At 33.7% G+C, this 16073-nt stretch overlaps 1 protein-coding gene across 2 annotated transcripts; it reads right to left on the bottom strand.

The window, feature by feature from the left end:
- Window positions 1-2508: 2508 nt before the first annotated feature.
- Window positions 2509-15289, bottom strand: LOC149186091 (uncharacterized). Of its 2 annotated transcripts, XM_089410890.1 has the most exons (4): window positions 14598-15289; window positions 14262-14419; window positions 3017-3157; window positions 2509-2960 (listed from the first exon to the last, which is right to left on the bottom strand). In XM_089410890.1, exons 1-4 carry the CDS (start codon window positions 15150-15152, stop codon window positions 2870-2872), a joined length of 945 nt encoding a protein of 314 aa, XP_089267016.1. In that variant the 5' UTR covers window positions 15153-15289; the 3' UTR covers window positions 2509-2869. The 2 variants fall into 2 exon arrangements, with proteins under 2 accessions (XP_089267016.1, XP_089267015.1); XM_089410889.1 differs by having other exon boundaries at window positions 2509-3157; window positions 14598-15286.
- Between the last annotated feature and the right edge of the window lie 784 nt (window positions 15290-16073).

Below are 16073 nucleotides of genomic sequence, written 5' to 3'. Positions count from 1 at the left end.
GCTCAGGAGGCTTCTCTCCAAGCTTTTTGAGTATAAGAATAAAATCTTAAATCAAACTAAATAATTCGTTTCTTTAAGTCCATGATTTTTTAGGACCCATAGACCAAAGTTTGGTTTGGTCTCAGTGGACATTAACCATATCACAATTAAGCGTTAACCATCATCATCATCATCATTAATAGTTGCAAATTATAGATTACATAATATATGTATCAAACAATATAATTTCTAAATTATTTTGATTAAATAATATATATATAAAACATGAGATGAACTTTTTCTTTGAACTGAAGAGCTCAAAACCCGAAACATTTGGTATTTATTATTATTGCTCATGGTATTTATTATTATTGCTCATTACTGAGCACTAGCAGGTTATTCTAGGTGGTAGCGAGTTATCCCAGGTGGGGTGGTTTTACTTGAATAATGGTGAGCCAATTATTCCAAGTGGCGTGGTTTTTGTTGAATAATAGTGGTGAGTCAACCTGCATTAGGGCGTGGTTTTTGTTGAATAATAGTGGTGAGTCAACTGCATTAGGAAATTTAACAGTCCTCTTTCTTGGTGTGACAAAAGACAAAAGAATATGATAAGTTCACCGATCTATCTTTGTTGGTTTGACAAAAGAATATGATAAGTTCATCGATCTATCTTTGTTGGTTTGACAAAAGAATATGATAAGTTCACCGATCTAATGGTGAGCGAATTATTCCAAGTGGCGTGGTTTTTGTTGAATAATAGTGGTGAGCGAATTAGATGGTGAGCAAATTATTCCAAGTGGCGTGGTTTTTGTTGAATAATAGTGGTGAGTCAATCACCGATCTATTTTTGTTGGTTTGACCAATGATGACTATATTTTCCCGATATTCTTTTATCTATATGAATAAAGCACACAATTGCTGGGTAGGCATTTCATCCTCATTATGCAATGCTCGATCGTTTAACTCTTTCTTTGTTCGGATCATAATCGAACTGGACTTCCCGAATTTACCCAATTTAAAACTCAATTTATTATTCTTTCAATACGAGCCTTTTTCCATTACTATTCATGTTGCTAATGAACAATTATTCAATTTATTCCTTATCTATTATTCAATTTATTCCCTATCTATTCTAATTGAGCCTTTTTCCATTACTATTCATGTTGCTAATGAACAATTATTCAATTTATTCCTTATCTATTATTCAATTTATTACCTATCTATTCTAATTTTAAAGAATAGATTGGAATAGATTGATAAGCTCACCGATCTAACTGTCCTCGTTGTTAATTTGAGGAAAAAAAATGTTGTCCTCGCTAATATGATTAGTTTTGAGAAAAAACTATGATAAAGTTTTCGTGCTGTAAAAAAAAATCAAAATTCAAGATAACAAAAAAATAAGTTTTCGTGCCCAAAAAAAATCAAAATTCAAGATAACAAAAAAATTTAAGATGACAATAAGTTAAAAAAATTTAAGATAACAAAAAACAAAAAAAATTTAAAATTTTCCTCCCTAAAAAAAATTCAAAATAACAAAAAAAAAAATTAAAATGACAAAAACATTTAAGATAGAAAAATAATAATTTTAAGATAGAAAAATAATAATAATAATAATAAATTAAAATTGTTACCGTAAAAAAAATTCAAAATTCAAAATAACAACAAAATTTTTAATGAAAAAAAAAATTTAAGATAACAAAAAACAAAAAAAATTTAAGATAAAAAAAAACAAAAAAATTTAAAATTTTCCTAACGTAAAAGAAATCAAAATTCACAACAACCAAAAAAAATTTTAAAATAACAAAAAAAAAAATTTAAGATAACAATAACTTTTCCTACCGTAAAAAAAATATTCAAAATTCAGGATAACAAAAAACAAAAAAAAATTAGATAACAAAAAAACAAATAGTAATAACAAAGTATTTTGATGCTGTATTATACATTATGAAATAGTATTTTGATGCTATATCATACTCTATAAAATATTTTCAGATTATATAATATAAAAGATTCAGCAAGAATCACATTATTGAACACGAAATTAATATGAAACAATCCAAATTCGTGGGACGTGACAATGTGCATCTCCATATCCACGTTTCAAATATCACGTGGATTCATCGAGACTCGAATGACAGGTTTTATATATATAAATATTCCCCTGTTTTTGAAATATCTAGAATTTTATTTGTTTTCCAAATATATTTGAGAGTTCAGTGTAGAATAAAAATGATGATTAATGTAAACCACGAGTAATACCATGTATTATAATTTCTATTTGCTTTCCAAATATATTTGAGAGTTCAGTGTAGAATAAAAATGATGATTAATGTAAACCACCAGTAATCCCATGTATAATAATTTCTGGAACACAGTCCAACAAATAAAAACAATACCGAGTATGAAGAGTGAGTCAACAATGAACATTTATAGACAGTCCAGATGAACATTAAATTGGAAAATCAGTGAAATAGCAAGAGTGAATCAACACTGAAAGCTCTGAATGTAACAGTCAAGCAGAACATTAAATTGAAAAAAGTGGGGGTGGAAATTAACAAGAGTGCATAATATAACATCATCACATAAACATATATTAAGCCGCACCACTGCTATCCGAGGCTAATGACAACAACTGAAACCCAAAAGCAAAAAGCAAAGAAGAGGTACAAATCCTGAAAAAAGTTTCGTAATACGCTGCACTTGCAGTTTATCCCTGGGATTGATCGGTTGGCTTGTTACCAGTAGTGACTCCCTTCACCGAATCGACTATGGATCTCAGAAATCCTTTGCTTTCGTCGGCCTGCTGAGAAGCCTCGTTACCCACATCCTCCGTCGACGACTTCTGAAGGTGTTCTACTTGCTTGGGGTGCCCGTCCCCTCGCCTCGCAGCTCACCCACGTCGTTGAAAGTCTGCCCGGAAAGGTCCTCGGACGCCTTGACAGTGTGCGAAACTGAATCTAGAATTCTCGCTGCCCGTTCCTTCTGCTCACGCTCGTTCAGATTGCGAGATTCGTCGCCTGTGCTCGTCTGTTTTGCAGTATCTACGGCCTCACCTGCTCGCTCTTTCGATGAATCGTACGTCCGCTCGGCGCTTTCTCTTGCGCCACCCAACTTTTCTTGAATGGTGTCCTTCAGACCCGTTACGCTGCTCCATATGGAATTCTTGGCTTGCTCGGTCCTACAGAAACAAGAGTAAGATTAGTATTTATAAAGTTAAATGCAGCTGTGAAATCTTTGGGAAAATTATTGAAATTCTCAATGTCTATTTCAATTTTCAATATATAGACCAAAAAAAATCATTCACACCTGCTTATGATGTAAGTGAATTCCAAACTATCGTGACACGGAACTGGGCTAATTCCGCGTAAGCATATCAGTAGCAGTGTTGGGGTTTTTTGCATTTTTAAGGCGTCGGTTACTTAGGCCACAATTTGCCATGGACTGAGTGAAAATTATTTCAAAAAATGTGCCGATGGTTTTTTTTATAATAGAAATGAATTTAGGGCCATCAAAAACCCTTAAACCTAAGAGAAATTCAAGAACCCAGAGCACCTAAAATCCTGAACCCCAAGCACCCAAAATCCTCCTGGAGGGCTGAGCAATATAATCTGGATTTTCAAAATATTTGTCAAATTTTCCAATGCTGAACCCCTGAGATAATCTGGATTTTCAAATATTTGTCGGGTTAGCAATATAATCTGGATTTTCAAATATTTGTCAAATTGTCCAATCCTGAACCCCTGAGCAATATAACCTAACCTATCCTGAACCCCTGAGCAATATAACCTGGATTTTCAAATATTATATAATCTGGATTTTCAAATATTTGTCGGGTTAGCAGCATTAACACAATAAGCACTATCCAGAATCCATGGGCACCCTAAACCCAAAATCTGAACTCATTAACACAATCAGCACTATCAAGAAACCCAAAATCCTGAACTCATTAACACAATCAACGCTATCAAGAAACCCAAAATCCTGAACTCATTAACTCAATCAGCACCAACAAAAAACCCAAAAAAATCCTGAACTCATTAACACAATCAACACTATCAAGAAACCCAAAATCCTGAACTCATTAACACAATCAGAACCATCAAACACACTATCAAGAAACCCAAAATCCTGAACTCATTAACACAATGAACACTATCAAGAAACCCATAACACAATCAACACTATCAAGAAACCCAAAATCCTGAACTCATTAACACAATCAGCACCATCAAAAAAACCCAAAATCTATCAAGAAACCCAAAATCCTGAACTCATTAACACAATCAGAACCATCAAACAAACCCAAAATCCTGAACTCATTAACACAATCAGCACCATCAAGAATCCATGAGCACCCAATCAGCACCATCAAAAAAACCCAAAATCTATCAAGAAACCCAAAATCCTGAACTCATTAACACAATCAGAACCATCAAACAAACCCAAAATCCTGAACTCATTAACACAATCAGCACCATCAAGAATCCATGAGCACCCTAAACCCAAAATCCTGAACCCCTCTGAGCAATATAATCGGGATTTTCAAATAATTTTCTTTTGCTGAACCCGTGAGATAATCTGGATTTTCAAATATTTGTCGGGTTAGCAATATAATCTGGATTTTCAAATATTTGTCAAATATCCATGAGCACCCTAAACCCAAAATCCTGAACCCCTCTGAGCAATATAATCGGGATTTTCAGATAATTTTCTTTTGCTGAACCCGTGAGATAATCTGGATTTTCAAATATTTGTCGGGTTAGCAATATAATCTGGATTTTCAAATATTTGTCAAATTTTCCAATCCTGAACCCCAGAGCAATATAATCTGGATTTTCAAATATTTGTCGGGTTAGCAGGATTAACACAATCAGCACTATCCATGGGCACCCTAAACCCAAAATCTGAACTCATTAACACAATCAGCACTATCAAGAAACCCAAAATCCTGAACTCATTAACACAATCAGCACCATCAAAAAACCCAGAATCCTGAACTCATTAACACAATCAACACTATCAAGAAGCCCAAAATCCTGAACTCATTAACACAATCAGCACCATCAAAAAACCCAGAATCCTGAACCCATTAACACAATCAGCACCATCAAAAAACCCAGAATCCTGAACTCATTAACACAATCAGCACTATCAAAAACCCAGAATCCTGAACTCATTAACACAATCAACACTATCAAGAAGCCCAAAATCCTGAACTCATTAACACAATCAGCACCATCAAGAAGCCCAGAATCCTGAACTCATTAACACAATCAGCACCATCAAAAAACCCAGAATCCTGAACTCATTAACACAATCAACACTATCAAGAAAAACCCAGAATCCTGAACTCATTAACACAATCAGCACCATCAAAAAACCCAGAATCCTGAACTCATTAACACAATCAACACTATCAAGAAAAACCCAGAATCCTGAACTCATTAACACAATGAGCACCATCAAAAAACCCAGAACCCTGAACTCATTAACACAATCAGCACCATCAAAAAAACCCAGAATCTTGAACTCATTAACACAATCAGCACCATCAAGAATCCATGAGCACCCTAAACCCAAAATCCTGAACCCCTCCGAGCAATATAATAGGGATTTTCAAATATTTGTCAAATTTTCTTTTCTCAAAATTAAAAGAATCAACACCATCAAGAAACCCAAAATCCTGAACCCCTCAGCAATATGGTCGGGATTTTCAAATATTTGTCAAATTTTATTTTCTCAAAATTAAAACAGTCAACAAACCCAAAATCCTGAACCCCTCAAAAATATAATCGGGATTTTCAAATACTTGTCAAATTTTATTATCGTGAACCCCTCAGCAATATAATCGGGATTTTCAAATATTTGTCAAATTTTATTTTCTCAAAATTAAAACAATCAAGAAACCCAAAATCCTGAACTCATTAACACAATCAGCACCGTCAAAAAAAACCCAAAATCCTGAACTCATTAAAACAATGAGTAACATCAAGAATCCATGAGCATCCTAAACCCAAAATCTAATCAGCACCATCAAGAATCCATGAACATCCTAAACCCAAAATCTAATCAGCACCATCAAGAATCCATGAACATCCTAAACCCAAAATCTAATCAGCACCATCAAGAATCCATGAGCACCCTAAACCCAAAATCCTGAACCCCTCCGGGCAATATAATCGGGATATTCAAACATTTGTCAAATTTTCTTTTCTCAAAATTAAAACAATCAACACTATCAAGAAACCCAAAATCCTGAACCTCTCAGCAATATAATCGGGATTTTCAAATATATGTCAAATTTTATTTTCTCAAAATTAAAACAATCAACACCATCAAGAAACCCAAAATCCTGAACCCCTCAAGAAACCCAAAATCCTGAACCCCTCAGCAATATAATCGGGATCTTCAAATATTTGTCAAATTTTATTTTCTCAAAATTAAAACAATCAACATCATCAAGAAACCCAAAATCCTAAACCCTGAACTCACAGTTAGCACCATCAAGAATGCATGAGCACCCAAAATCCTGAACCCCTGAGCACCGAAATCTGGATTTTCAAATATTTGTCAAATTTTGTTTTCTCAAAATTGTGTTGGGAAAAAATCCTGAACCCCTGAGCACCGAAATCTGGATTTTCAAATATTTGTCAAATTTTGTTTCACCGAAATCTGGATTTTCAAATATTTGTCAAATTTTGTTTTCTCAAAATTGTGTTGGGAAAAAATCCTGAACCCCTGAGCACCGAAATCTGGATTTTCAATTTTGAGTTGGGAAAAAATCCTGAACCCCTGAGCACCGAAATCTGGATTTTCAAATATTTGTCGAATTTTCTTTTCTCAAAATTGTGTTGGGAAAAAATCCTGAACCCCTGGGCACCGAAATCTGGATTTTCAAATATTTGTCGAATTTTCTTTTCTCACCGAAATCTGGATTTTCAAATATTTGTCGAATTTTCTTTTCTCAAAATTGTGTTGGGAAAAGAAAAGATCCTGAACCCCTTAGCACCGAAATCTGGATTTTCAAATACTTGTCAAATTATCTGTTCTCAAAATTGTGTTGGGAAAAGTGTGACCTGTTAGCGGGATTAATACGATCAACACTATCAAGAATCCATGAGCACCCAAAATTCTCAACTCATTAACACAATCAACACCATCAAAAATCCATTTACACACTAAACACAAAATCCTTTCTGTTATAAGCTGTGAGAATGACCGTATGAAAGTTCCACATTGATCAAGTTTTGGAATTTTGTTTGCAGTTGTCTATAACGCGACTTTTTGAAAGTCTTTTCGGCAGGTTTTTCCGGTCGAAATCGGCAGGAATTTATTGGAATCGCAAGTTTGATAGCTAGTTTCTGCACAATGAAAGCGTCCCAGAGGTTTTCGAGGGTGCTGAATCCAAATATGCAGTTAAAAAACCATTTTAACTGCAACAAATCAAGATTTAACCTCAATTTCTTCCGCCGGATTCCATCACCGGAATCTCCAAAAAGTCGCATTATAGACAACTCCATTTTGTTTTCTTAACTTGTGAGAGTTACACAGTGACCAAAGCTAGAATTTTGTTCACAATGATCGTCTCCCGTGTGATCCTGGTTCTATGTATGTTATGTAATTTTGTTCCAACTTGTCAGAGTTCCACCATGGTGGTCAAGGTTTAATCCTATTCGAAGCTAACTCAAAAGTTGTAGGAAGGTTTTACACTAATTAAAATAAAAGAAAAAAAATTAAATTTTAAAGGAACTAAGAAGATAATAATAACGCACACATGATATACCCAAAAACAAAATATAAATGAAAAAACCTCAATCATTTAAAAATAACCAATTATTAAAGTGATAGCAATAACACAACACATGCTAAACCCCTTCCTTAATTAAAAAAGGGAAAAAAATAAAATACTCAACCATTATAACCACACAAAAAGAGGATCAATGAACAATCATTTACCTGAGAAAGGCCAACCCCATTTACCCAAGAGTTGACCTATTATTAACTTAAAAGTAACCCTACCAAATCAATCATAATTAGATCCCTACCAAATCAACCATAATTATATCGATTATTAAAAGTAACCGAGATTATCATGTAACATAAAAAAAAAACCAAATAAATAGATCTAACGAACTAAAAATCCAAATACATAGATTTAACTAACTAAACTAACCAATGAAAGATCTATTATCTAACTTAAAATTTATATTATCAACTTAAAAATCCAGCGAGTCACTATCCAATGAAAGATCTATTATCAACTTAAAAATTATATTATCGACTTAAAAATCCAGCGGGCCACTATCCAATGAAAGATCTATTATCAACTTAAAAATCCAGCGAGTCACTATTCTTGATCTAAAGGGAACTAACTTAAAAAGCAGCCAAAATTATCATCTAACTAACTAAACTAACCAATGATATAACTATTATCAACTTAAAAATAACCAAAATTATCTTATAATATTAAAAGCGGCCCACCACTATCTTTGTTTTAAAGAGAAAAAACAAACCGAACATCACCCTCACCTCGCGTTAGCTACACGCGATCCCAAGATCTCTAACACATTAGAATGAAAAATCCCAAACTTTTTAACTCTTTTAAAAGTATATAATACCAAACGACCTAAAACCTTTAAAACATTAGAATGAAAAATCCCAAACTTTTTATATAATACCAAACCACCTAAAACCTTTAAAAGCATATAATACCATTATACCACGCGCCCACCCAGTGACCTTACAACCTTTTAAATAGCACACAGAAGGCATGGTTGAATTCACAACCGTTGATTCAACCTCCTCACATTTCATTTTTTTCCCCTTTTTGGCTTATACTTGTTATTTCATTGAAATAACAGTATACAAATTTTGTGTAACAGTATACGAATTTTGTTTACTTGTTAATACAAAAATTATGAATTCAAAGAAACATTCAAAAATAAAAACACGCAAGATCCCACAAATCCCACCGGTTATATTATAACTTGAGTGGGATCCCCAAAAATCCAAATCCAGATATTATGAATTCAAAGAAACATTCAAAAATAAAAACATGCAAGATCCCACAGAGCCCACTGGTTAACATCGCACAAATCCTAACAGTTATAACATCATACAAAAATGTTGTTGGCATACATCCTAAAAGAAAATGCAAAATCCTACGTGTGATGTTGCCAACGGTTATAACATCCACAAAGAAATGTTGTTGGCATACATCCTAAAAAAAATGCAAAATCCCACGTGTGATAACAACATCACATCAGAAAATGTTGTTAGCATACATCCTAATCGACGTCAACAACTTTTTCTATAATCACTAAATGGTCATTATTCTATAAGCTCAACAACTTTTTCTATATCAGAAAATGTTGTTAGCATACATCCTAATCTACGTCAACAACTTTTTCTATAATCACTAAATGGTCATTATTCTATAATCTCAACAACTTTTTCTACATCAGAAAATGTTGTTAGTATACATCCAAATCGACGTCAACAACTTTTTCTATATCAGAAAATGTTGTTAGCATACATCCTAATCGACGTCAACTACCTTTTTTTTATAATCACTAAATGGTCATTATTCTATAAGATGGTTAGAAAGAATAATAAGGTCGGTCATTATTCTATAAGGTCAACAACTTTGTCTATAATCACTAAATGGTCATTATTCTATAATATGGTTAGTAATATGGTTAGAAAATGTTGTTAGCATACATCCTAATCAACATCAACAACTTTTTCTATAATCACTAAATACAACTTTTTCTATAATCAGTATACTTTTTCTATAATCACTACACCTTTTCTATAATTACTAAATACAACTTTTCTACTATAATCACTATACCTTTTCCATAATTACTAAATACAACTTTTCTATACTCACTGTAATGGTCCTATTCTATAATCACTAAATACAACTTTTCTACTATAATCACTATACCTTTTCTATAATTACTAAATACAACTTTTCTACTATAATCACTATACCTTTTCTATAATTACTAAATACAACTTTTCTATAATCACTATAATGGTCCTATTCTATAATCACTAAATGGTACTTTTTCTGTAATCACTAAATACAACTTTTCTATAATCACTAAATACAACTTTTCTATAATCACTAAAATGGTCCTATTCTATAATCACTAAATCGTCCTATTCTATAATCACTAAATGCCCTATTCTAATGGTACTTTTTCTGTAATCACTAAATACAACTTTTCTATAATCACTATACTTTTTCTATAATCACTATATAATCACTATACTTTTTCTATAATCACTAAAATGGTCCTATACTATAATCACTAAATACAACTTTTCTATAATCACTATACCTTTTCTATAATCACTATAATGGTCCTATTCTATAATCACTAAATGCCCTATTCTATAATCACTAAATGGTACTTTTTCTGTAATCACTAAATACAACTTTTCTATAATCACTGAAATGGTCCTATTCTATAATCACTAAATACAACTTTTCTATAATCACTATACTTTTTCTATAATCACTAAATGGTACTTTTTCTGTAATCACTAAATACAACTTTTCTATAATCACTAAAATGGTCCTATTCTATAATCACTAAATCGTCCTATTCTATAATCACTAAATGGTACTTTTTCTATAATCACTATATAATCACTAAAATGGTCCTATAATATAATCACTAAATACAACTTTTCTATAATCACTATACTTTTTCTATAATCACTAAAATGGTCCTATACTATAATCACTAAATACAACTTTTCTATAATCACTATACTTTTTCTATAATCACTAAACGGGATTGTGAGAAAATGTTGTTAAGCATACATCCTAAATCAACAACTTTTTCTATACTTTTTCTATAATCACTATAATGGTCCTATTCTATAATCACTAAATGGGATTGTGAGAAAATGTTGTTAGCATACATCCTAAATCAACAACATTTTCCATAATCACTATACTTTTCTATAATCACTAAATTCAACTTTTTCTATAATCACTATACTTATTCTATAAACTAAATGGCCCTATACGATGGTCAAAAATCTATAATCACTAAATGGCCCTATACGATGGTCAAAAAATACTTTCTATAATCACTAAATATGGCGCTCTATACGATGGTCAAAAAATTACTTTTTCTATAATCACTAAATGGCCCTATACGATGGTCAGAAAATGTTGTTAGCATACATTCTAATCAACATCAACAACTTTTTCTATAATCACTAATCAACATCAACAACTTTTTCTATAATCACTAAATGGCCCTGGTTGATCCTAAGAAAATGTAAAATGTTGTTATAGGATGGTCATAAAATGTTGTTAGCATACATTCTAATCAACATCAACAACTTTTTCTATAATCACTAATCAACATCAACAACTTTTTCTAATAATCACTAAATGGCCCTGGTTGATCCTAAGAAAATGTAAAATGTTGTTATCGGATGGTCAGAAAATGTTGTTAGCATACATTCTAATCAACATCAACAACTTTTTCTATAATCATTAAATGATCCTATAGGCTGGTTGGTCATATGGTCAGAAAATGTTGTTAGCATACATCCTAATCAACATCAACAACTTTTTCTATAATCACTAAATGGTCGTGGTTGGTCCTATAGGTTGTCCTATAAGATGAACTTTTTAGTGATAATCACTAAATGTCTCAACTTTTTTTATTTCTATAATCACTAGATGTCAGAAAATGTTGTTAACTTACATCTTAATAAATATTTGATAGCTGTAACCTGGATTTATCATGTTGTTTGTTTTAAACTGGATTTATCATGTTGTTTGTTTGAATCATAGAAATATCTGATGGTGATTTGATGGTGAAAAAAACCCTTGGCAAAATCATCTTACTATTTGATACCCAAATCTTAATAAATATTAGATAGCTGTAACAGAGATTTGGGTAGGCATACTACACAACCAGAGTTGACCTCACAACCTTCTTGCTTTGATATAGCAAGAATAGCACAAAACTACCGTGATTGACCTCACAACCTTGTGAGAGAACTTTTGACCTATTTTTTCAACTTTGCTACGAGACATTTCATGTGGTGAAAGTACTTCGGACGATACGGACCGCGGTGTTGGAAGAAAATGATCCCACAACATGTGAGGGGGGAAGTTGTACAGAGATACATAGGATGAAGGGTGATCCCCTAAACTTGGTGGGTAAGGTAAAGTCACACAGAGTCACATAACTGGTCACTAAGCCTCTAGTTGGCGAATCTCCTTCCTCCCCACCCTGAGATTTATTCAGGTGCAGTAGGGCCCATCTGTCCATGGAGAATGGAGCTCTAGAGGAAAAGTACCCATTGGTAAGTATCATGGATAAAATATCGGAGAAACATTTGACTTTCAACGAATCAACCATAGAAGTCAAATTTACCTTAACAACCATATAAAGAGTCGAATTCAACTAAATTTACCTAAACCTACATTTAATCTAACGAGTTAATGTAAGTTTTGGGTTAATTTACCTAAAACTTGACACGTTCCTAACGCACAGTAACAAACCAAACCTTCATTCTTTCGCGGGCCAAGTTTATTACTTCACAGAAAGGTTCAAGGGTAAGTTTACTTCACAGAAAGTTCTACAATTGAGTTGAGTTCCACAGTGATGAGCAAGGTCCTTCCCTATTCTAATCTGACCTAAACCTTTCGGAGGGGATCCCACCCAAGTATTTTTTTTCCATACCCTAAACCGACCCAACCCAAATACTTCATAAATAAACTTCCAAACCAACTGGAACTTTGACTGAAACTCTAACTCCTTTCTTTGATGGGGAGCAAAGCTACATGTTTTGCAGGGACAAAACCTTTCTTTGATGGCGAGCAAAGCTACATGTTTTGCAGGGACAAAACCTGTTATGAAAGTAGAAACATACATCAACCCACCAAGGTAAATCAGAGTACAAATAATACTAAGCCCTACTCATGAATATGCCTTGAGATGGAGGGAGAAACATGTGATGGCCCACCACTTCTTACTAACGTGCACAACCTAGAATCACATCAGACCGGGGTTTATTGTAAGAAATGTAAAGAAGAACCATGACCATGAAGATGATGCACTGCAATGCCTATAACCAACACCAACTCAACTCAGCTAAGTAAAGTAAATTAGGTCAAGTAGCTACTTCTAATCCCCAACTCTGCAATGTTTAGTAGCTACTTCTAATCCCCAACTCTGCAATCTTTAGGCAAGGACTACTTGCCTCAACTATAAAACTACAATGGCCATAACCGACTCAACTTAGCTAAGTATTTAAAGTAATTTAGGTCAACTAGCTCCTTCTAATTCCTAGCTCTGTAATATTCTACAATGGCCATAACCAACTCAACTTAGCTAAGTATTTAAAGTAATTTAGGTCAACTAGCTCCTTCTAATTCCCAACTCTGTAATGTTTAGGAAATCACTACTTGCCTCAGCTATAAAACTGCAACAATCTAATCCCATAGATCATTTGAGTTGTTGGATTATTTAGTAAAATCTAAATGAAGGACTAGTTGCCTCGAGCTGTAACACTCCTGTCCCATGATCTTGCAATAAAATCTAGGAAGTATTTAAAGTAATTTAGGTCAACTAGCTCCTCCTAATTCCCAACTCTGTAATGTTCTACAATGGCCATAACCAACTCAACTTAGCTAATTATTTAAAGTAATTTAGGTCAACTAGCTCCTTCTAATTCCCAACTCTGTAATGTTTAGGAAATGACTACTTGCCTCAGCTATAAAACTGCAACAATCTAATCCCATAGATCAATCTAATCCCATAGATCATTTGAGTTGTTGGATTATTTAGTAAAATCTAAATGAAGGACTAGTTGCCTCGAGCTGTAACACTCCTGTCCCATGATCTTGCAATAAAATCTAGGAAGTATTTAAAGTAATTTAGGTCAACTAGCTCCTCCTAATTCCCAACTCTGTAATGTTCTACAATGGCCATAACCAACTCAACTTAGCTAATTATTTAAAGTAATTTAGGTCAACTAGCTCCTTCTAATTCCCAACTCTGTAATGTTTAGGAAATGACTACTTGCCTCAGCTATAAAACTGCAACAATCTAATTCCATAGATCATTTGATTTGTTGGATTATTTAGTAAAATCTAAATTAAGGATTAGTTGCCTCAAGCTGTAACATGTCCCATGATCTTGCAATAAAATCTAGAATAGAATTATCTTAATCTAATCAAGAATAAAATTATATAATGGTCATTTTAATAAATGATACTCAGTTCAATTCAATCTTACTTATCCATGGCTGTGTCCTTGGACTCTTGGGCTTTTTCTTGAGCCTGATGAGCAGTTTCGCCTGTCTTTTGTTTAGCACTATCCACAGTCTCTTCACCTCCAACCTTCAGCTGTTCCATCTTCTCCCGCATCGATTCAGTTGTTTCTCCCAGCTTACCCTAATTACAGTTACAGATAATGATATAAACTCGTGACTAAATCCTTTATCTAAAACAATTTCTTCAAATTATTCAATTTGAATTCAAAGAGTTCGAATAATTTGAATTCAAATAGTTCTGTAGCATTGAACTATTCACAAAGACAAAGCAATTATTACTAGTAATATAATTGACTCACCTTGGTTCCCTCTGAAGTCTCCTGGGCCTTCTGACCGGTGCGGTCCTTAGTCTCCTCGGCTTTCTCAATTGAAGAATCCTTGGCTTCCTGCGTTTTTCCTGCAACACTATCCTTAGCTGCTCGTGCTTTCTCTGCTGCAGTATCCTTAGCTGCCCGTGCTTTCTCCATAGCTGCATCTTTGGTTTCCTCAGCTTTCTGCGCAGCAGAATCCTTATACTCGCGCGCTTTATTCACAGCTGTATCTGTAGTTTCTCTCGTCTTGTCTGCTACAGAATCTTTAGTCTCTCGTGTTTTGTCCACAGTGGTGTCCTTGACTTCCTGTGTCTTGCCCGTGACAGAATCCTTGGCATTCTCGAATTTTTCTTGGAGGCCCTTGAAGGCCGACATGGTGCCCTCCTTGATACTACCCAGTGCAGAAGAGGCAGACTCGGTGCTGGCATCTTTGGCAACATGTGCCATCGTTTTGGCAGATTCCAAGTTATCAGAGGCATTCTCCCGTCTCTCTTCTGCCTCCTGGCCAGAAGGTCTTCTCGCGTTTTCCTGTTCTGAAGCCATTGATCTGTACCTTGAAAATCAAAATTATCAGTTCAACTATTTCACAGCTCAAGAATCAAAATAATTTTACTGCCTGTGTAAAACAAATCTCTCATGAATTTCCTATGCTCTGTGGAAATACCCTGCCGAAGGGACTTACTACATATACTGGCAGAATGTGCTTGCTTGGCTTCGAAGCAAGTATTGGACAGAGGGTGGCCTGTCCACGTGTCTTCTGCCAGGTGGCGATTCTCTCGCCACGCGTTGAATGTTAAATTCATTAGTGGACGCGCGTCCGTTAGAGACCGTGCATGGGTTTGGGTACGAGGCTGTGAAGTGTCTCGTTTGGGGCACTTGCGTAACTGCACGCACTTCGATCCGTTTGATTTTGAATTCGAAAATTCTTAATATCTTCCACGTTGTACAGAGCATTTCACCGTCCATCCAATTAAAATCGTGCATGTAACATAAAGTTTTTAAATTTTATTTTAATAAATTTAAATATTTTTATTTTTTTTTTCAATTTTCAAAGGACAATCCAGTTTAATGAGAATAATGTTATGTGCCGATGCCACTTCAAATTATTTGCGCTGATGGATGGTTATTTATTTATTATTTTATTTATTAAAGAATTTAAATTAATTTTTATTTTAATATTAAATTTTGTAATTTAAATTAATTGTAGGTTAATTGTAGGTTTAAATTTATTTTGTAATTTTTATAAAATTTGAAAAAATTATTATTTTATTATTAAAATAAAAAATTATTTTGTTACTCAAAAAAATTGAAAGGGTTAGAGTGGGTGGGGTCATTTTTTTGTTAAATTGAGACGAAATTTGCTTAGGGTCTCGGTGAAGTAGCGACCAATTAAGCAAAAGCTTTAGCTCTCTAGCAAGGATTGGAGTTAGCCATTGCTAGAAATCTTCACCTCACCGTCTATGG

Source organism: Pinus tabuliformis, chromosome 3_1 (genome assembly GCF_031772625.1).
Source record: "Pinus tabuliformis cultivar Carrire ecotype Pingquan chromosome 3_1, CPIR1, whole genome shotgun sequence".
NCBI lineage: Eukaryota > Viridiplantae > Streptophyta > Pinopsida > Pinales > Pinaceae > Pinus > Pinus tabuliformis.
Note: the sequence above shows the minus strand (reverse complement) of the source record. Positions and strands in the feature narration are given on the sequence as shown.

Coding starts and splice junctions, on each gene's coding strand:
- LOC149186091 (XM_089410889.1), bottom strand. CDS start 15,152: ATGGCTTCAGAACAGGAAAACGCGAGAAGACCTTCTGGCCAGGAGGCA. Junction 14,420..14,597: donor AGACTTCAGAGGGAACCAAG/GTGAGTCAATTA, acceptor AACTGTAATTAG/GGTAAGCTGGGAGAAACAAC. Junction 3,158..14,261: donor AAGGACACAGCCATGGATAA/GTAAGATTGAAT, acceptor TTGTTTCTGTAG/GACCGAGCAAGCCAAGAATT.